This window comes from Tenrec ecaudatus, chromosome 3 (genome assembly GCF_050624435.1).
Source record: "Tenrec ecaudatus isolate mTenEca1 chromosome 3, mTenEca1.hap1, whole genome shotgun sequence".
Taxonomy (NCBI): Eukaryota; Metazoa; Chordata; class Mammalia; order Afrosoricida; family Tenrecidae; genus Tenrec; species Tenrec ecaudatus.
The window spans coordinates 61385849-61408537 of NC_134532.1; the positions used below are offsets into that span (position 1 = coordinate 61385849).

A 22689-nucleotide genomic window follows, 5' to 3' on the forward strand; every position below is an offset into this window, starting at 1 on the left:
TCATTTCATCTACGCCAAGAAATTTGGAATACGGCACTTGGCCAACTGACTAGAAGAGATCGTCGCATCTGTGCCCATTCCAAAGACAGGTAACCCAATAATGGAGCACTGTCACTAATATCATGTACAAGTAAGATTCTGCTGTAGGTAATTTTAAAATGGCTTTAGTAATACACTGATGGAGTTCCCAGAAATTGAAGGAGGATTCAGAAGGGGACGTGGAACATGCAATGCCAGTGCTGACATCAGCTGGATTCTGGCTGAAAACAAAGAATACCAGAAAGATGTTTACCTGTGTTTCATCGACTATGTGGATCTTAACAAATTATGAAGAAGACTGTACCACCAGGGCTCCTTCATAGGCCCGTCACCTGTGTCCTGAATGCCAGGCTGGCTCTCAACCTCATTGTTTAGGGACAGGATTAGAAGATGATGCCCTAGGAGCACTGGTCTGCCTTCCTCTTGGTGTTTATCTTTTTTTTCCCTGTTAAATGTATTTTTATTTTTTCTAAATCATTTAATTAGAATGTACATTAAGTTATTTTACAATGCTGGTAACAGTCTTAACCTTTTAAAAAATCATTTTATTAGGGGCTCATACAACTCTTATCACAATCCACACATACATCAATTGTGTAAAGCACATTTGTACATTCATTGCCCTCATCATCCTCAAAACATTTGCTCTCCACTGAAGCCCCTGGCAGCAGCTATTCATTCCCCCCTCCCGCCTCCTCCTCCCCCCTCATGAACCCTTGATAATTTACAAATTATTATTTTGTCATATCTTACACTGTCTGACATCTCCCATCATCCACTTTTCTGTTGTCCGTCCCGCCAGGGATGAGAGGTCACATGTAGATCCTTGTAGTCGGTTCCCCCTTTCTACCCCACCCTTCCACCACCCTCCCGGTATTGCCACTCTCAGCACTGGTCCTGAAGGGATCATCTGCCCAGGATTCCCTGTGTTTCCATTTCCTACCTGTACCAGTGTACATCCTCTGGTCTAGCCATCTTATAATAGTAGGCTCATACAATATTTGTTTATCCTTTTCTGATTGTCTAACTTCACTCAGCATAATGGTTTCCAGGTCCCTCGTGCCATTGCTTTTTCAGGGAAGCATAGTATTCCATTGTGTGTATGGAGCAGAGTGTCTTTATCCATTCTTCTACTGATAGGCATTTGAGCTGTTTTCAGCTTCTTGCTGTTGTGAACTGTGCTGCAATGAACATGGGAGAGCATGTGTCTTGTGTTCTGTCTCATTTCTTTAGGGTATATGCCCAGCAGAGGTATTGCTGGGTCAAATGATCTATTTCTATTCCCAGTTGTTTTAGGCATTACCAGATCGCTTTCCTCAACGGTTGTACATTTTTACACAACGGTTGTACATTTTTACAAGCCCACCAGCAATGTAGAAGAGTCCCAATCTCTCCACACCCTCTTCAGTATTTGGTGTTCTCGGGTTACTATATTAAATTGGGCTATCATTGTGGGTGTAAGATATCTCATTGTTTTGATTTCCATTTCCTCCGATGGCTAGTGATAGTGAGCATTTCCTTATGCATTTGTTAGTCATTTGAGTGTTGTCCTTAGTGAATTGTCTATTTATGTCCTTTGACCACCTTTTAATTGGAATCACTTTATTCTTATTGAGGTGTTGCCAGAGTCTATAGATTTTAGTGATTAGTCCCTAGTCTATGTCCTTGCTTAAGATTCTTTCCCAACCAGTAGGCTCTCATTTCAGTCATTTGATGAGCATAAGTGTATTATTTTTAATAGGTCTCCAACTACAAAACCCAACTCACTGCCCTCGAGTCAACGCTGACTCACAGTGAGCCTCTTGTGGGTTTCTGAGACTGTTAACTATTCATGGGAGTAGAAAGCTTAGTCTTTCTTCTTCACAGCTGCTTGTGGTTTTTGAACTGCTGCAGATTGCAGCCCAACACATAAACACTACACCACTAGGGCACCTTAATAGGTCTGAGTCATCTATTTTGTCTTCTACTGTGTATGCTTCCTTCAATGAATTTGGTAGTCCATGTACACCCTGCAATAGGATCCTTTGATTTGACCCCATTTTCTAATTGGTGATCTTGATAGCTCTGGCATTTACATTTAGGTCTCTAATCCATCTTGAGTACATTTTGTGTATGGGGTAAGGTATGGGTCCTGTTTCATCCTTCTGCAGATGGATATCCAATTTTTCCAGCGCCATTTGTTGAACAAGGTGTCCTTTCCCCAATTAATGGTTTCTGGTCATTTGTTGCAAACCTGTTGTCTGGTAGCTGGGCACGTTTATTTCTGGGCTTTCTGTCCTATACCAGGATGTTTTGACTACTGTGGTTGCATAATAAGTTTTGAAGTCAGGTAGTGTAAGACCTCCTACTTTGTGACAAGTTCTTTGTTTATCCTTGGTCTCTTTCCTCTCCATATGAAGTTGGGAATTCATCTCTTTAAAGGATGAAGTTGGGATATGGATCAAAATTGTATTGCAATTGTGGATTGCTTTAGATCTACAATCTATTTAGTACAATTAGGCTGTACTGACATTTTCATAATATTACGTCTTCCTATGTATAACCATTGAATGTTCTTCCATTTGTGTAGGTCTTTTTTGGTTTCTTGTAATAATGTTCTGTAGTTTTCTTTGTACAAGTCTCATTTCTTTTTGTTAGGTTTATTCCTAGGCATTTCATCTTTTGTGTGGCTTTTGCAAACAGTATTGTTTACTCGATGTCTTTTTCAAAGCTCTCATGGCTGGTTCATAGGAATCTGACTGTTGATTTTGAATGCTGCTACTTTACCAAACACGGCAGTTGTTTCCAGGGGTCTTTCTGTGGAGCCCTTGGGGTTTTCTTTATATACAAATATCATCTGCAAATAGTGAGAGCTTCACTGCTTTGTCCTATTCCAATCTCGTGACTTCTTTTTGTTTTCTAATGTTCCTGGGGAGGGCTTCCAGCGTCAATGTTGAGTAAGCATGGGGACAAGGTCTAGTTCCTGCTTTCAGGGGCGATGCTTGCCATTTCCCCCCACTGCGTGTCAAAGTGGCAGTGTTTTGGTTCTTTTTTTGTATACGGCCTTTACGATGTTGAGGAGTTCCCCTTCTATTCCTATCTCATTGAGGGCTTTTACTAGAAATGGGTGTTGGGCATCGTCGAATGCTTTTCTGCATCTACTGATATGGTCATATGGTTCTTCTACTTCTTTGCCTTGTTTATTTGTTAGATTACATAGACTGTTTTTCAAATGCTGACTCATCCTGACATCCCTGGAATGAATCCTTCTTGGCTGTGATGAATTTTTTTTTTTTCATGTTGTTGGATTGTATTGGCTAGAATTTTGTTGAGAATTTTTGCATCAATGTTCATTAGGGGTGCTGGTCTGTAGTTTTCTGTCTTTATGGATCATAATCTGGTTTTGCTATCAGGGTTATACTAGTTTCAAATAATTATTTTGGCAGTTTGCTGTCCCTTTTCTATGTTTTGGAATAGTCTGTATAGAATTGATGACATCTCTTCCCTGAAATATTGGGTAGAATTCCCTTGTGAAGCCTGGGATTTCTTGGTTAGAAGTTTCTTGATGACCTTCTCTATTTCCTTTTTTGTTATCAGGTTTTCTACATCTGTCTCAGTTGGTGAGTAGATGATGTATTTCTAGGTATTTGTGCTTTTTTCTTTCTCGCTTAACAAACTTGTTGGAGTACTGTCTTTTACAGCAATGCTATTGCTTTTATTTCATTTGAATCTGTTGTGATGTCACTCATTCATCTCTAATTCTAGAGTTTTACATTCTCCTTTTCTTTTGTTAAATTGGCCACTAGTTTTGCCAATTTTGTTAATCCTTGCAAAGAACCAAGTTCTTGTCTTATTTTTCAGTTGTTTTTCCCTTTTCCAGTGTGTTTATTTCTGCTCTGATATTTATGATTTTTTCTTCTGTTAAGAGGGTTTATGTTGTTGCCTTGGCTCTAGTTGTTGGAGGTGTTAGGGTGTTGATTTGGGATCTCTCCTTTTTACAAGTGTGCCTTGTTATAAATTGCCCTCTAATAACTGCTTTTGTTGTGTCCCAAAGGTTCTGGTATGATGTGCTATTCTTATAATCTGTTTCAAGGAATTTAAAAATGTCATCCCTTATTTGGTCTATTACCCAGTTGTTTTAAAGTAATATGTTGTTCAGTCTCCATGTGTTTGTCCTTATGTTCCTGTTCTATTTTTGTGATGTGAGGAATAGGGGGCTGTAGGCTCTCAATGGTTTTAAATTTGTTGTGCCTTGCTTTTTGACCAAGCATACGATCTATTCTAGAATATGTACAGTGTGGACGGGAAAAGAGTGCATATTGTGTCGTTGGGCAGTTTGCTCTGTATGTCTAAGGCTAAGCTTTGGATTAGGTTCAGCTACTGGTTCTTTGAGTTTATTTCCTGATTATCTGTCTTTCCCTGTGGTAGTCCGGGCGGACTAGAGAAACAGATCCATAGACACTCAGATGTGTATAACAGAGAGCTTTCTATACAAGAGCAATTGAATATTGAGAAAACCTCCCAGTCCAGTCCAGGTCAACTCTTTAAGTCCAGTATTAGCCCATTTGTCCAATACCAATCTATAAAGTCCTCTTCAGACTCACAAAACACATGCAATGACATCAGATGCAGGAAGATCACTAGTGGGTGCAAAGCCTTGTGGATTCAGTGCCGGTGGAAGCATCTCAGTGCTGGCAGGGTCTCCACGTGGCTCCTCCAGTTCCCAGGGCATGGGGTCTATCAGTGTAGTGCCATGTGTTTTGTCAGCAGAGCATCTCTCGGGGAATAAGCAGAACAAGAGGCAGATAGAGTGAGTGTTTCACGCCTCCAAGGAAGAAATATAGGAATTCCCAGAATCCTCAGGGGAAGGCCATGCCCACATAGAGGCCTCATTGGCTATACAATGATTGACAGGCTAGACTCCACCCCTTCACTCATAATCCTCACAAATTGACAACAGATTATACCACTACCACAGCTTGAGAGTAGTGTGTTGAAGTCTCCCACAATTATTGTTGAGCTGTTTATTATTCTGTGTTCATTTGATTGATGTATTTTGAGAATCTTTCATTGGATGCATATATGTTTACTAAGGTTATATGTTCTTGTATTGTTCCTTTAATCATTCTGTAGTGTCCAGTCTTATCTGTCATGTTACATAACTTGAAATCTATTTCATCAGAGAATATTGCTACTCCCATCTTTTTATGGTTGCTATTGGTTTGGCAGATTTTTAGACTACTTTTGTCTTTGAATGTAAGGTGTTTTCTCTTACTTTCTAATCCACACTGCTACTCTTTTGATTGGGTTATTTTTTCTTGTGTGTGTGCACGCATGTGTGTGTGATTTTATTGATATGCTTGTTTCTCCTCTATTCTGTGTTGTTTTAAGTGCTGCTTTCATCATATTGGTTTTGGGGTTGTGTTGTGCTATCTGGTGCTCTCAGGTTTGTGTTCTTGTTGGTTCTTTGTCCATAGTAATCTGGTTACTATTTTTTTAAGACTGGTCTTGTTTTGACAATTTTTAATTTTTCCTTATCTGGGAATATCATTATTTCTCCTTCATATTTGAAGGATAATTTTGTTGGATGTAGGATTCTTGGTTGGCAGGTTTTTTTTCTTTCATAATTTTACATCATTCCATTGTCTTCATAGATTTTGCTGAGAAGGCTGAACATATCCTTTCTTGTCTGTTTTCCTTTGTAGGAAAACCATTCTCTTTTTCTCTAGCTGCCCTTAGAATTCTCTCCTTAAATTGGCTATGATATTTTTCTTTTGGAGTCTATTCCATTTGGTGTGCTCTCAGGCCTTTCAATAGCTATTTTCTCCTTCTTTGTGACATTGGGAAAATTCTCTTCTATTATTTCTTGTACTATTTTCTCTGAAGATTTTTTGTTTCTTTTTCTTCCAGGATTCCAGTGTGATGTAGATTGTTTCTCTTGGAGTCCCACATCTCACACTTCCTTCTGATTCCTTTCTGGGTTTTTTCCTCATTGATTACAGTCAGCATGGTTGCTTTTGAGTTGATTCAATTTTCCTCTTCTTCCACTCTTCCTTGGGTCTTTTACTGCGTGCATTGCCTCAATCTATTATCTCATTGTCTGTCTTCTCGAATTCCTTTTGGTGTAAGGATTTTCATTTTCAGTTTCTTCCATTGTTCTTTTGAGTGCTCCCTGCACCTCTTGATGGGATCTGAACACCATTGTTCTCAATTCTACATCTGGTGGTATCATGGCCTATTTTTCAGAGTACTCCATGAGGTTTGGATGATCTTTGGTTGTGTTTTTCTTAACTTTTTTTGTTTACTGTGGTAGAATGTTTCCTCGGCAATGTGGTACAGCTCTTAGTAGTGTGTGAGCTCTTGGCTGTGTTGAGAGGCATTGGGCTCTATTTAGAAACATGGGAAAGGTCTAATAGGAGCTGTAAAATATATAACTGTGAATTACAGAAAGGGGAGAGAGAGGGGTAATTGGGGAAGGTGGGAGCGAAAAAAGGGAGAATAAGCGGCTGTCTGGAGAGGCCTACAAATTTTACAAATTTGTAAAAAAAAAAAAAGGGGAAATGTATTTTAAGAGGAGTATTCAGAACAAGTTCCATTGAAATATAATGCACACAGAAAAAGTGAGAGCGCAGAAAGATAGCTGGTGGAACTGAAGGGAAAGGAAGGACAAAAGAGACACAAGGGAAGGGGTGGTCTAGATGTGTTGCTATGGCACACGAACGTGGGTGTGCCGTGCACTCAGAAGGTGAAGAGAAACAAAAAAGAAGCTGGTTGGGTGGGCTGGCTGGAATCTAAAGGGCTCTCTTTTTGCCTGGGGTAATAGATATTCTCAGGAGGGTGGGGATGCCCCTTGAAGAAGGCATTGGAAGAGGAAGTGGGGCAAACTCCAAAATTATGAGAGTATGGATATAGAATAAATGTATAGAAACTAAAAATAACCCAAAAAACAACACAGTAAAAAAAAAACTACCTTGTGGGTAGGAAACCTGCTCTTTAATAATGTTATTTTTGTTAATATTATTTTGTTAATATATGGGTGAGGTGGGACAAGTGGTAGGGAAGGTCACCAATACTCAAAGCAGGAAAGGAGGAGGAAGGAAAGGGAAAAAAATAAAGAAAGACAAGTGGAAAGTTAAACTTGGGTGCCAAGCTGCCCATGCAGACCTATCTCCCTGAGGCCAGTGAGGTAAGAGTTTTGGTAGAATGATTGCCTCGGGGCCTGGGAAAAATGGGTTGACCCCAGGTGTGGGGCTCGCAGATGCTGTTCTTGTCACTGGTAAAGGGGGAGTCTGTCACCAAATGTTACTGCTCTCCCACCTTATGAAACTTGGGTCTACTTATCTTTAAGTTGAGATTCTTGCTGTCAGGAAGTTCAGGATATCCCTCTACCGGACTTTCTCTGGAAGTTGTCAAGGAGATCTTTCTGTGTTTGTTTTCTCTGGCAGGCATCTTGTCACCCCCTTCTAACCCATACTGTAAATCTTTACAGGAGCAGAGTCTTATCTTTCTCCCAAAGAGCAGCTAGTAGGTTTGAATCATGGACTTTGTGATTAACAGCCCAATGCCTCACCCACAGTGCCACCGGAGTCCTTAAACATGAAATTACATTAAATAGTAATATGTAGGGGTGTATTATAAAGACAAAAATAGTATGTCATCCTTGAAAAGCCCCTGAACACCTATCTAAATGATACTGATCAAGATAAGAAAACTTAGAATTCTAACCTTACACCCTTAATTTTTATGTTCAGAGTTTTCAAATGGTAGAACTTTTCCTGATTCACACCAGGAAAAGAAGTGCACTAAGTTTCCCAAGTGGAACTCTTACTTCAATTATTAGTCTGAACTAATTTCATATCAATAAAATTAGTGATAGTTGGTGACTTTATGGCTTAGGAAAAACTAATACAGAGCAGGTATCCACAACTGAAAAGTCGTTACCACAATTGACTCCCCTGTTGGTGGTCACTGCAAAGAAGTACTGAAAGGACTCTTGTAAGACTTTCTATACACGAAGCACCAGAGGGCTAGGAAATAACAGACAATGCATAAAAGGAAACACTGTAAATTCCACTTTTCACCGAGAAGAAAATCCAGCTACTAAGAAATCTAGGGTTCTTTGTGAATATTCTCTCTCAATGGGTGGGTGTTTCAGGTTTGGAGTTAATAGCTATAGTGTTAGAATCAATCAATTCCATCACTAGTCCACAAACGGCAGAAAAGCCAAAACTCAGCTAAGCTTAATTAATAAAATAATTAAAAATAAAAAATTATGGGTAATTTTGTTAATTTTCATAGTACACTTAACAACTATCTGTGGGTTCCTTTAAATAACTAGCTCTCAAGCAGATGTAACTTGATTTAAGAGTTTCACACATAAATATTATGTAAAATTGAGACCTTTTTACTTTAAAGCAGAATTCTCATTATAAGATGTGAAAGTCACTTCATATAATTATATGTGGAAATTTTAAGTTCAGACTTAAGGTCCACTGATTATCATGGCTTTGAAACTAGTTAGAAGTGAGCAACTTACTGAACTTCCAGATTCTCATTTTTCTTTTTGGTAAATTATATTGTTTTATTTATGAACAATAACTTTCCTGAGAAATCTAACTTCATTATAGATTTCACTCTTTAAAATGTTAGACGTAATGACTGCAGGGAAGGCTATTAAATGTGGAGAGACTTAAATATATTTTAGCATAGGTGAATCATTTTAAAGCAGGGGCAAAAACTAGAGTCACATAGTCTGTAAGTGGGAAGTGGCAGAGAAGGGTGCTTTTGGAATCGAATGATTTCCACCTTTATTGACTTAAAAGCATTAAATTAATTAGAAAGGCCAAGAGAAAGTGATTAGAGAGATAAAAAGAAATGTTTCTCATGAACAAATTTGGACATAATGGATAAGGAACAGACAGACTTGGAAAAGATTCAAATAGAACTAGTAGAAATGAAAAATATGTATAATGAATACTTTGAATAATACAGGCAATGCCCAAAAAAGGATTTAGAGACGAGAAAACCAGAAGTGGGCTTACTGAGGGGATTTATCCAACAGTACACATGCCTTCTATTTCACCCCTCCCCTTACCATATCCTGAGTTTTAGTAGCATATTAGTACATAATTATAGTAAAACCAATTTCAAAACACAAATAAACCATACTGCCCTCCTCATTTTCCCTTAATAGATGACTACATCTGTTTGTCTTGATCTTCAGTTCCAGAGATGAAGAGTTTATAATCTTTTACGTTAATGGGAAACTGAAAATCACAAACAGCACAGGACAGAAACAACTCTTATTGGAAACAGATCACAAAGAAACGTTTGCAAGGGATTTGGGCTTTTATTTATTGACGGCATAAGGAAACATACACTTAAGAACAGGCCGAAATGACAAAAAGAATAGCTACGTTTAGAGTTTTCAAAGGCATCTGTCACATCACTAAATTAAGGCAAGAGGTAAAAAAATTAAGCATATATTTCTTAAAGGGAAAATTTATATCTATCTTCAACTGGTCTATAATACATAAGAGAAAATAAAGATTCCAAGGGTTCTGAAGGAAACAAACAAACTTAAAAGGCTTTCATATTTGCATAAAAGTAGCATGATCTATGAGGGAAAAAACTGAACCAGAAACCAAAAGTTGCTACTACAGGGTTGCTACTTTTTAGATAGACAGGTACTTTGCTCACTTATGGGACCCTGGTGGTGCTATTGGGTAAGCAGGCTTTGGATGACTAACTACAAGGTTGACAGTTCAAACCCATCAGCTGCTCCATAGGAGAAAGATGATGCAAACTGCTCCTATGAAGATGTACGGCCTCGGAAACTATAGAAGGGAACTACATGAGGCAGAAGTGACTGGATGACAAGTATGATAGAGAAACTATATGAAATATCACATTTAAAAACACAGTATTATAAAAAGCCACCAAAACAGAAGACATGTATTTATCCCTGTAAAGGTAAGACTTGAATAGGTGGAAGGTTGGCTATATATTCTGGAGAAAGGAAGATGAGAGAGTTGATGTCCACACATAAACAAAATCAAGGAGCTTGGTATATTTAGAGAAACGAAACAATGGGTCTGGCTATTGTGTACGGGTTCCATTGGGAAGTAGTGGTAATATAGTGAGAAGGCAGGCTGAGAGCAGACTATGGAGGGCACAGGACCCTGTCCTCCTCCAAGGAAGTTAGAGCTTGGAGATCCTCTGTTTTCCTTTACCTTAGCAGGCAAGGGTTGGGCATATGGCCAAGGTTCAATTAACTGGACATTCTTATTTAGTACTCTGAATCCCAAGGTAATAAAGCCAAATGTCAAGGGAAGTTTGAAATTGTTTTTGGCTGTTGTGGATATCAAGTCATGGAGACATCTAGAATCAGGGTCCTTATGAAATTCTTCTGAGGAATTACTTTGGCTGTTTCCAAACTAATTTGGTAGGCTACCTTGTAACTTCCTAATGCATTACTTTTCTGGCCATATTGATCAGATGTACTGTTGAAAGGTACTTACCTGGCACTTTCATACTGTTTCACAGTCATTAAGGTATCTTCAATAGTTTTATTCACCAAAGTATTCACACTGGCGATGAAAAAATTAATAGCCCCCAGAAGAGTCTCTCCATTTTTAGCCAGTAGCTTCTGAGTATCTGCATTGTAGCCAAATTCTTCCTAAAACAAATAACTCACCTTAATTAATCCAGTCAGAAATTAGTAATCATGATGAAAAAGTATCTCCAACTTATCATTAATGGGAATATATTTAATTTAGAAATATAACTATAAAATTTTTATTTTTCTTTCAATCTATAATAAAAAAACTCATAAGTAGTGACATAGTTGTTTTAAAAAAATCTAGTAAACCAAAATTTTCATCAGCTGAGGCATACAGCTAAAATCTAAATAATTGAAAAAGATAAACTACTTTTCACCAGGAAAAAATATTTTCATTTGTTATAAGCACAGCTGGTAGGAAGACAGTTATGGCAGATTATTAATCAGAGAACCATTGTAACTTTCTCAACCAAATTAGGTAACAATTGGCTAAAACTTTCAAACATAAAATGGATTGCAATTTTTAATGTTTTAACAGGATCTCCTCAGAGTATAAATATTAACAACACATATTTCTTTGGACACATAATGACCAGTGGTTGACTCCCCGGCCAAATTTTATACAGGCACACAGCTAGAGAAGGATCACTCAACGCCAGCTTGAACGGCTTCTTTCTGAGTAAATTCAGTCTTGGCTCAGTAAACATTACACACTGTTCCTTCAGATATGCTCAGAACTAGCTCTGAATTTCCAGCAGTTAAAGCTTAGTAGTCAGTTTGATTAATTAGCAGGTAAATTATGAATACATCTGACCAATTAAAACAGCTGCTCATATTTCAAAATGTAACATTCGATAATTTTTTAAAGATCATTTTATTGGGGGCTCTTACAGCTGTGATAACAATCCCCAAATAAATTGTATCAAGCATATTTGTACATATGTTGCCATCATTATGTAAACATTTTCTTTCTATTTGAGCCCTTGGTATCAACCCCTGCCCCCCCCCCCCCCGATCTATCATTAATTTCATATCTTACACCAACCACTCTCTCCATTCACCCACCTTTCTGTTGTTTGTCCCCCTGGGGTATGTGTTATGCATTGGTCTTTGCAATCAGTTTCCCCTTGCTCCCCTCCTCTCCCCACCTTCCACCTACCCTCCTAGTATTACTGACCTTGATTCCGTGTGTCATGAGCTCTTATCTGTACCAGTGTACATGTTCCGGTCTAGTCAGAACTGAAAGCTAGGTCTGGAGTCATGATAGTGGGGATGAGGAAGCCTCAAGGAACCAGAGGAATATTGTGTTTCATCGGTGCTATACTGCGCCCTGGTTGACTCATTCCTTCCATGTGACCCTTTTGTGAGGGGAAGTCCTATTGTCTACAGATGGGTTTTGAGTCTCTGCTCTGACCCCCTTCCTTCTCAACAATACGTGTTTTGTTGTTTGGGTCTTCTGATGCCTGTTACTTGATCCTGTTGACACCTCATGATCGCACAGCAATTTGAGAGTTTTGAGGTTTAGTATAAAGAACTTTTCAATTTCAGCTGAAAAAGTGTTAATATTAAATTAACTAGAATCTCAGAAAATACATATTAACTTTACTACTGTTGGTATAATTAAGTTTCTAGATGATAAAGCAATCAATAATTTAATAACAACAAAACAAGAATTAATTTTTATGGTGCTAACCACCAGCCACTCTGTGGGAAAAAGTGAGGCTTTCTACTACCCCAAATGGAGTTACACTCTAGAAAACCCACAGGTTCCTCCAACTCTGTCTCATAGAATCCCTTTGAGTTAGAATCAACTCGTTCGATGGCAGTGAGTTTGGATTGGTTTTACGCTAAAGTCATTTCCATTGTAAAAGGTCCATTAACATTTAACTCTGGACTCAATCATCACAATTTCAAGATTACATTAAAAACATACATAGTCACATATGTTTTTGTTAGGTGCTGTCAAGTCAGTTCCAACTCACAGAGTACAATGGAATGAAACCCTGCCCAGTCCTGTGCCATCCTCATAGTGGTTCTTATGTCTGAGCCCAGCACTGCAATTCATCTTGTCCAGTACTTATCCCACACTGCCACCAGGGTTTCTTATGCAGCAAGATGAAAGAGCACCAAATAGGAAGTATATAGCAAATCTCACCTATAATTCTGTGAAAAGAATGTATGGTTTCTGTGTATAATTTGAAAACTCAAGTGGGCTAGAATAAGTTTTTTTCTCTCTTATTTGTAAATAAAAAATATAAAGATGTATAAGAATATATAGTATTCATATATAACTGATAAATTACATATAATAAATTAATCATTCATTATGAAAATAAAATTCCTAAAACTTTTCTTAGTTCAGATGACAAATTAATTATTGTAGAATTCACAATTAGTTCGGGGTGTTCTATTCATTATTATCAATGCCTTCAACAATTACAAATAAACAAAACACAAAAGAAGCAAAGAGTATGCACATCATATAGTTTTAATGTGTCACTGAAGCAGGAAGGTGAAGACTATCTTCTGATGTAAAAATCTGGAGAGGACAGAGTTTCAAGACATGTGTCCTCCACCTGCCCCCCATGCCCTGCTCTTTACCAAATGTACAGTACAATCTTTACCAAATGTAAATGGCCATGTTTTTCTATTTAACATACATTATGAACAAATAATGGACACATCTTATTAGATATAAAACATCATTGGCAAGCAATGAAGCATCACCTGTGTTTTGCAGGTTGTCTGTGTATTTCTCCAGTCCTGATGCTGTGTCTTCATATGGCCTAACGTCTTATATTATTTGTTCAGAATGCAGACAATGTAAATCTGAGACGATACAACCCTGCTGCACACATGTCCTGATTTTAAACCACAGAGTATCCCCCTGTTGTGTTCTAACAACAGTCTCTTGATTCGGTTCAGTTTCCACATGAGCAAAAATAGTGTTCTTGAACTTCCATTCTGTGCAATGTAATTTCGTTGAATTTTGGTAATATAATTCACACAACTAAATACTTTTAGTCAACAGAAATAGAAAAACATATTTCTGGTGTTTTCTGCTTTCACCCAAGATCCACCTGATATCGGCAATACCTCTCATTTCACGTCCTTTTCTGAACCTTGCATTAATCTCTGGCAGTTCCTTGCTAATGTACTGAAATGTTATGTGGGATATTATTTAGTTAAAAGTACTGATACTTGCTATAATGTGGGCCGTAGGGGCAGAGTATCCTAAGTAAAAGCAGCAGGCACAAACGATAACATTTTACTTGATCATATATATATATATATATATATATGAAATAGGAGTCCTGGTGGTGTAGTGGTTATGAGTTGAACTGCTAAATGCAAAGTTAGTAGTTTGAAATGACCAGACTCTCAAGGGAGAAAGATGGGTTTTTCTATGAAGAGTTACAGTCTCAAGCGAAGGCTAGGAAAAGCTTTAGAAGTTTAAGGAGATGGTATAGAGACTGAATACAGTCTCCGGGTATAACCAATAGTTAACATGCGGGGATGCTAACTGTGAGAAGAGGTTCAGGATTACCCAGAGGCAATCAAAAGAAAGGCCTGAGGAATCGGCCACTGAAAACCCTACAAAGGACTTCTGGCAAGATGGCGACCAAGTAACACATACCAGAGAGACTCCGCAAAAGTCAGCGCAGGAGACCAACTGAGAGGGAAATTCCAAGCTGCCGGATCACAGGAGAGTGCCACAAAGATAAGTAGCACAGGTCCACTAAGTTTTGAGGTACTGTGGGCTTTTGGCTTACCATTGTGGAGGACAGGTAAGGTTTAATCTTAGCCCCGCTACAGTCTTGGCCAGGGCTGGGCTTCTTTGGTGGGCTCAAGGCCTTTACTTCAACACAGCCACAGCTTGCCACCGCCTCTGGGCAGGGTTTAAACCCCTCTATAGTCCCACAGTTGGTGATCGGCCCTCAGTTTTATTTTTATTTCTCACCCATCTCAGCGGGGTTAGGTGTTTGTTTTTTTTCCCTTTCCTCTCACAAGTCAGTGCCGACCTACAGGCCACTCCCCTTAGCCTAGGGCAATCACACTCGCCCTCCACCCAGCTGTGGGAGCGCCAACCACTGCAGTGGAAAGTCCAGCCACCTTCCTCCGGGGAAATCCTGCCATACATGCTCTCTGCAGCTTAACACAGCTGGGGAAATCACGCCTACCCTCTGCTGAGGAAACTCCTGCCTGCCTAATGGGGGATTCACTTGGCTGGGGGAACCTCTGCTCGCCTTCACAGTGCTCTGTGTGGCTGAGGGAGCTCTTGCCCATACACTATGGTCTTCCATGGCTGAGGGAACTTCCTCCCATTGGCCATAGCACCTTACGCGGCCTAAGGCAGCTCTGTTAACACTCTCCAGCACTCCAGACTGCTGTGGGAACCTGTCTAACCTACGCAATGATCTAGCTGACTAGGGCAATTCCGCCCACAATTTGAGGTGCTCGATACAAAGTGGGTATACCCACCTGCCTACTGTGGAACTCTTGTTGCAGAAGGCACGCCCCGCACGTCCACCATAGGCCATACCACCATGGCTTCCTGTAAGATAATCCAGTGCAGCACCATCCTCAAGGGTACACACAACCCAACCAGCACGCCAATGTGAGGTTCATCCAACTTTCCCTCAAAATAACAGTATACTGGTTGGCAAGGGAAAGAGTGAAACCAAGATAAAGTGATAGCCCAATCCCATGGTGTAATTAACTATAGGCAGTTCAAAGAAGCATTCCTACGAGCCTCCCAGAGAGAGCCAAATGCTCTTCAACTCTCTAGAAAATGGTGCCAGGCCCCTCTAAAACAACACAACACAACCAGCAATCGATCTCAACAACCTAAATGAAAAAAACTGGAGAAACAAAAACGTTGGACAAAATTGGTCTCAAGGTGCAAGCCATAAGAAGACACAAGGAGGGACACTATATAATGAATGCTCAAGGGAACAGTAGACGGAGAACTGGTGAGCATAATAAATACATATACACCCAACGTTAATCAAACACTGCAAAAAATGAAAAAAGAAACTACAGGCTCAACGCTTATAGTAGGTGATCTTATTACACTACCCTCTGAGAAAGACAGATCACCAGGAAAAAAGCTTAACAATGAGGCTACATACAACACAAGCTGGGACACAAGTTGAATCTGTGTAAATTCAAGCACATAGAGATCATACAGACTTCTCTCTCTGACCACTATGCAATAAGGCTGGAAATCAACGTAAGGACGATTAAGAAAACAAGGAAAAGCAATTGGAGGATTAATAACAGTCGACTGCAAAAAGAATGGGTACTGGCCCAGATCAGAGATTACATCAGGGAGTTGCTAGAAATCAACGAGAAGGAGAACAGATGTACCCAAACCTCTGGGACACAGCAAAGGCAGTAATCAGAGGGAGTTTGACAGCAACATATGCACACATGAAAAAGAAAGAAAGGGCTTATGATTGATATGCTGACATGAAACTTACAGCAATTAAAGCAGTCAACAGGACAATCCTACTAAGAGCAAAATAAAAGAAATAATAAAAATCAAGGCTGAGATTCATGAGAGGGAAAACAAGAAAACTATGGAAATATTAATGCAGCTAAAAGTTGTGTTCTGGACAACCCAGAGAGCTGACCTGGATACACGTGCTCCGGTGAACCTGAAAATCCTGCCCACTTCCTCGACCCAGTGCCGACACTCAAGGCAAGTTGATGGGAAGACACACGGCCTCTTCAAGGGAGGTCAGATCCATGGATATTGAACAGTTAAAAAGACCCATCCCCAGACACAATGACTGGAAAGGTTTTCTCTTTGTACCACTGTTTCTTGGTCACATGCTTTCTGTTGAAATGGTTGATGGTCTAGCTCTCTTTGGTTTGGCGACTTTGTGTCCTTACATCTTCTTCTTATGGTCCCTCCATCTTTCAACAACCACTTTTTGGCCAGCTTGTTGTACCCTGGTCCCTTGTGAGGATGGCACAGGACTGGGCAGTGTTTCCTTTTGTTTGGCAGAGTGTTGCTTTATGGGTCAGGAAGGACACAGTGGCCCATAAAATTAACATTTCAAACTTGTGACCATGTATTTTTAGTTGTGTTTAATTGTTTTTCCTCCACTTCTATCAGCTAAAGGTCTTCAGTTTGTTCGGCTTAAAAAAATTCTCAGGGGGTTCTTCAGTTTCCCCATAGGGTGAGTGCTTATACCGTACAGGCATTTTGACAATCCTCTTGAAATAAAACCTACTGTCAGGGGGTCAATGCTCACTCAAATAGACCCCGTGTGGATTGCCGACACTGTAGCTGTTTATGGAAGTAGAAAGCTCAGTCGATCTCCCGGGAAGCTGCTGCTGGTTTCAAACTGCTGACTATGTGAACTAGTAGCCCAACATATAACGTTTTCCATGTCAGGGCTCCTCAGTTTTTCCTAAGGCATGGAATAGTCATACTGCCTTCTTGAGAACACCTCACTCACTTTCTGACCAGCAAACTCTAGCGTTGAATTTTCAAGGATACAGGTAAAAGCAGTAGCTCTGAATCTCCCGGGTAGTCCTGGAAACCAGTAGGAGCAGATTTCTATGAGAAGACAGGTAAATGAATGAAGGTACCTCAAAAATAAAGGGTAGACCTAAGAAGGTTCCCCTGTAGTCTAAAAAAAAAAAAAGTTGTGTTCTTTGATAGGATTAACAGAATCAACAGACCTAACAAAAGAAAGGAGGGAACACATTTCAATAGCAAGGATGAGGGGTGAAACAGGACATTTCAACGGACCCTAAAAAATCAAAAGGATAATTACACAGTCTTACTATAATCTGTACTTGAATGAATACAACAACTTAGAAGATATGGTCCAATACTTGGAAAAACAATCCCTCCCTAGACTATCCCAGATGGACACCAAGAATCTCAACAGACCCATATCAATAGAAGAAATAGGCAATGTTATCAAGGGATTACCATAAAAAAAAAGCCCCTGGACTACATGGCTTCACAGGACAATTCTATCAAGCATTCAACAAAGAACTGACACCAATCCTACACAAACTCTTCCAGAACATACTTAAGACATCAAATTCCTGAGCTCTTTCTATGAAGATAGTATAACTTTGATACTTAAACCGGGCAAGGATCCCACAAGAATCGAGAATTACAGACCAACATTGTTAATAAACATCGATGCAAAAATCCTTAACAAAATTCTGACAAGAGAATACAAAAGTATCTAAAACAAATAATTCACCATGACCCAGTGGGATTCATACCAAGGATGCAAGGATGGTTCAACATATGAAAGACCAGTAGTATTATAAGGCAACACTGACACAAAAAACTATAAGCACCACATAATACTATCGGTGGATGTGGAAAAAGCATTTAACAACACCCAACACCAACTCCTGTTTAAGACACTCAAGAAGATAGGAATGGAAGGAAAATTCCTCAAGACAATACAAACTATATATGAAAAACCAACAGCCAATGCAGTAGTCAATGGAGAAAAGACGAAAACACTCCCACTGAAAAAGGGAACCAGACAAGGATGCCCATGTCCCCACTCTTATTTAACATTGAGGTAGTTAGTTTATTGTGCCAACCTCGCCGATAAACACATGTGGGATTAACTGAAGGGCGGAGAGATAAATGGCTCAGTGAGACTTGCCTTTTTTGTCTTTCCTCTTTGATCATCGGATGTTCTGTGCCTCAATTTGCAAGCTACACTACCTGTGGGACACCTAACCCGTGGACTGTGTTACTGTAATTTGAGGTTCCTTCAAGACCTGCTTTGACTGTTGGTAACCTGCCTTGCTGTTTGCTGTCTGTGCCCAGATATCCTGAATTGCTCTACAGAGGACTAACTGGCAACCCTCAAGATGTGAAGGACTCCTAGTGTCTCACAACTGTCTCATGAGAGTGAGTTGCACTGAGCCACTTGTACTGCTTTATAATTTAGTTACTGTTTGTTTCTTGTGTTATCTATCTCTAAATGTATTAATATATATAAAATTATTAGCAATCTGGTTTTGTCTCTCTAGACAACCCTGTCTAACACAAACACCTTACTGGAGGTCCTAGCTAAGAACAAGGCAAAGAAAAGACATCAGAGGTATTCATCTGGGGAAGGAATGGGTGAAACTATTGTTAATCACAGATGATATGATTTTATATATGGAAAATCCTAAAAGCTCCACAAGGGGAGTACTGGAAGCAATAGAGGAATAAGGCAGAGTGGCAGGATAAAAGATCAAAAAACAGAAGTCTATCAGACAATACCACAGAAGAGGAGATCAAAAAGGTGGTACCCTTCATAATAGCCAAGCACAAATTGAAATATCTAGGGATAGACCTGAGTAAAACACCAAAAGATTTGTATGAGGAAAACTATAGAACACTATTACAAGAAACCAAGAGTGACCCCAACAAATGGAAGAATGTCCCATGCTCGTGAATCAGAAGACTCAATATAGTAAAGAGGTCAGTTCTGTCCCAGGCACTATATAAGTTTAATGGTATCCTGATACAAATACCAGCATCTTTCTTCAAAGAATTGGAAAAACTGATTACCAACTTCATATGGAGATGGAAGAAGTCCAGAATTCGCAAAGAACTCCTCAAAAAGGGCAGACTGGGAGGGCTTGCTTTACCTGATTTTAGCACATACTATACAGCCACAGTTGTCAATACCGCATGTATTGGTATAAAGACCGATACTTAGACCAATGGAAAAGCAAAGAAAACCCAGCAATAAAACTATCAGCATACAGACAAGTGATCTTTGATAAGGACCCCCAAAATATCAAATGGGAAGCAGATGCCTCTTCATCAAGTCATGCTGGAAAAAATGGATATCTACCTGCAGAAAAATGAACAAAGACCCATATCTCACTCCACGCACAAGAATAAACTCAAGGTGGATCACAGACCTTGAGGTAAAACCCCAAACTATTTGGGTCATTGATGAGAAAACTGGGATAAACCTGAGAACTTTGGCAAAGGGAATACACAGGCTATTGGAAATAATGAAGGACACAAATACAGATGAATCACAAATTGACAAGTAAAACACCTGTGTACACTGAAAGAATTCACCAAGAGAATATGAGAGCCCATGGACTGGGAAAACATCTTTAGCAATGACACATCAGACAAAGATCTTATTACTAAAATCTACAGTACTGTGCTAGCTAAGGAAATGAGAAAATCGAATTTCCCACTAAGGAGGTGGGCCAAGGACCTTAACAGAAGTTTCAAAAGGACAGAAACCCGAGTAGCCAATAAACATATGAGAAAATATTCCCAATCATTAGCCATAAGTGCAATGCAAATTAAAACAACTATGAGATACCATCCTCAAATACTGCTCAATTCAAAAACTCAGAAAGCAACAAGTGTTGGAGGGGCTGTGGTTAGATAGGAACTCTTGTCCACTGCTGGTGGACCTGTAGGTATGTACAGCCACTATGGAAATTGATCTGGCGATATCTAAAACACATGGACATCGAACTACCATACAACCCAGCAATCCCCCTACTGGACATATACCCAGAAGAGGCAAGAAACAAACCACAACTAGACATCTGTGCCAATGTTCATCATGGTATAGTTCAAAATTATAAGAAGGTGTAAACAACCTAAATTTCCATCAACGAATGGATTAGAAAACTGTGGTACATACATACAATGGAGTAATTATGCATTGATGAACACATGAAGCATATTGCTGCATGGGAGGAACTGAAGGAAATTATGCTAAGCGAAGTAAGCCAAGCACAAAAGGATACATACAACATGAGTCCACTGACGTAAACTTAAAAATGCAAAAGAGACATGGGGAAACAGGTACTGTATACATACATTCCTGGGGTGAGGTCCAGGTAGTATGGCAGGGGCCAGATGAAATCCAGGGATACATATGGTAGCCAATTAAAAAGGAGGAGAAAAAAAAGATATGGGTAGCAGGGGAACAGGGTGCTAACCCACCCAAGTGGAGGGTGCTGTTTTTATCTCCACAGGGAGAAAGGGACTAGACTTCAACCCAGTACACCAAGACATGAATGCAACATACCAGTATGAAGCAGGGAACCAATAGAGAGGCCTGAGGGGCCGGCCCCAATCCCAACTACAGGAATAGCACCCCCTCCTCCCAGAAGAATTCACTTCAGAGGACAGCACTGAAGGTACAGTTCAGGGAGAGGGGCACGTGTGATCAGAGCACACAGGAGCAAACGTAAGGGGAGAGAGAGAGAGTGGAGTAGATCCTGGCCCACCAGTCCCGAGGGCGATATTCCTGCTCAGAACAGAATGCACAGAGAGGACCATAGAGCTGGCCCCACTATGAAAGAATACGTCCCTCATTGACCCATAGTGCTACAGGGCACAACACTGGAGACACACTGTGGGAATTTGCCCGATCTGACCCCACCACACTGGGGTGAAACACTAAGGGCGTGCAATAGTATAGCAAGGGGATCCAAGCAATGTAGTCCCTAGGGAATCCCAAAAAAGACTGTGGGGTCAGGGCGTGGCACCCCATCAGACTCAACTGGAAAACACTCCTAAAGGTCAACAAACAGACCTTTAACTATAGGCTTTTTTTTGTTGTCATTTTTTTCTTTTTTTTTGCTTTGTTTTGCTCTGTCTTGTTTGTGGTTATTATTGTCTCTGCATGTCTGTCTAGATGAGATAGGTGGGATAAACAATCCAGAGGAGAAAACAATGGGGCTTAGGATTCCAGGGGGATATGGAAGAGGGGGAGGCAGGGGAAAGGAAGAAGGTGTTAACAAACCCAGGGACAGAGAATAACAAGTGATCCACAATCGATGATGAGGAGGGTGTAGGAGGCCTGCTAGGGCTTGATCAAGGGCAATGTAACCAAGAGGAATTACTGAGCCCAAATGAAGTCTGAACATGATAGTGGGACAAGAGGAAGGTAAAAGGAAATAGAGGAAAGAACTAGGAGGCAAAGGACATGTATAGAGGTCTAAATACAACCATGTACATATGTAAATATATTTATGTATGACGATAAGGAAATAGATGTATGTATATTTATAGGTTATTATTAAGGTCGCAGATGGAGATTGGGTCTCTACTTAAGTACTCCTTCAATGCAAGAACATTTTGTTCTAATAACCTGGCATTCCATGATGCTCAAACTCCCAATACAACCAACGAAGACAAAATGGGTACATAAGCATTGTAAAGAAAGCTGATGGTGCTCAGCTATCAAAAGATATAGTGTCTAGCATCTTAAAGGCTCAAAGATAAACAAGTGGCCATCTAGCTGAGAAGCAACCAAATCCACATGGAAGAAGCACACCAGCCTGTGTGATCGTGAGGTGTCGATAGATCAGGTATCAGGCATCAAAGACCCAGAACAAAAAAAAATCACATTATTATGAATGACGGAGTGGGTGGAGTGGAGACCCAAAGCCCATCTGTAGAAAATTGGACATATTCTTACAGAAGGGTCAAGGGGTGGAGACGAGCCAGTCAGAGTGCAGGGTGCAGTATAGTGCTGATGAAACATATACCTTTCCTCTAGTTCTTTAATGCTTCCTCTCCCCCCACTATCGTGATTCCAATTCTATCTTACAAATCTGGCTAGATCAGAGCATGTATACAGGTACAGATAAAAGCTGGAAACACAGGGAATCCAGGCCAGAGAAACCTCTCAGGACCAATATTGAGAGTAGTGATACCAAGAGGGTAAGGGAAGGTGGGGGGGGGGGAGAAAGAGGGATATGATCACAATGATCTACATATAACCCCCTCCCAGCAGGATGGACAACAGAAAAGTGGGTGAAGGAAGACATAGGTCAGTGTACGACATCAACATTTTGAAAAATAAATCATCAAGGTTTTATGAGGGAAGAAGGGTGGGGAGGGAGGGAGTAAAATGAGGAGCTGATACCAAGGGCTCAAGTAGAAAGAAAATGTTTTGAAAATCATGATGCTAACAAATGTACAAATATGCTTGATACAATGTATGCATGCATGAATTGTGATCAGTTGTACATGCTCCCAATAAAATGATTTTAAAAAGTTATAGTCTCTGAAACTCACAGAGGCAGTTCTACCCTGCCCGAAAGGATCACTGAGTCAGAACTGACTTGAT

At 39.9% G+C, this 22689-nt stretch overlaps 1 protein-coding gene across 5 annotated transcripts in view; it reads right to left on the reverse strand.

The window, feature by feature from the left end:
• ARFIP1 (ARF interacting protein 1) overlaps window positions 1-22689 on the reverse strand; it is a 159703-nt gene that overhangs the window by 32924 nt on the left and 104090 nt on the right. For all 5 annotated transcript variants that reach the window (XM_075543690.1, XM_075543691.1, XM_075543688.1 and 2 more), the window contains one exon: window positions 10539-10696. In XM_075543690.1, the coding sequence (XP_075399805.1) occupies window positions 10539-10696 (158 nt within the window). The remainder of the gene's footprint in view (window positions 1-10538; window positions 10697-22689) is intronic.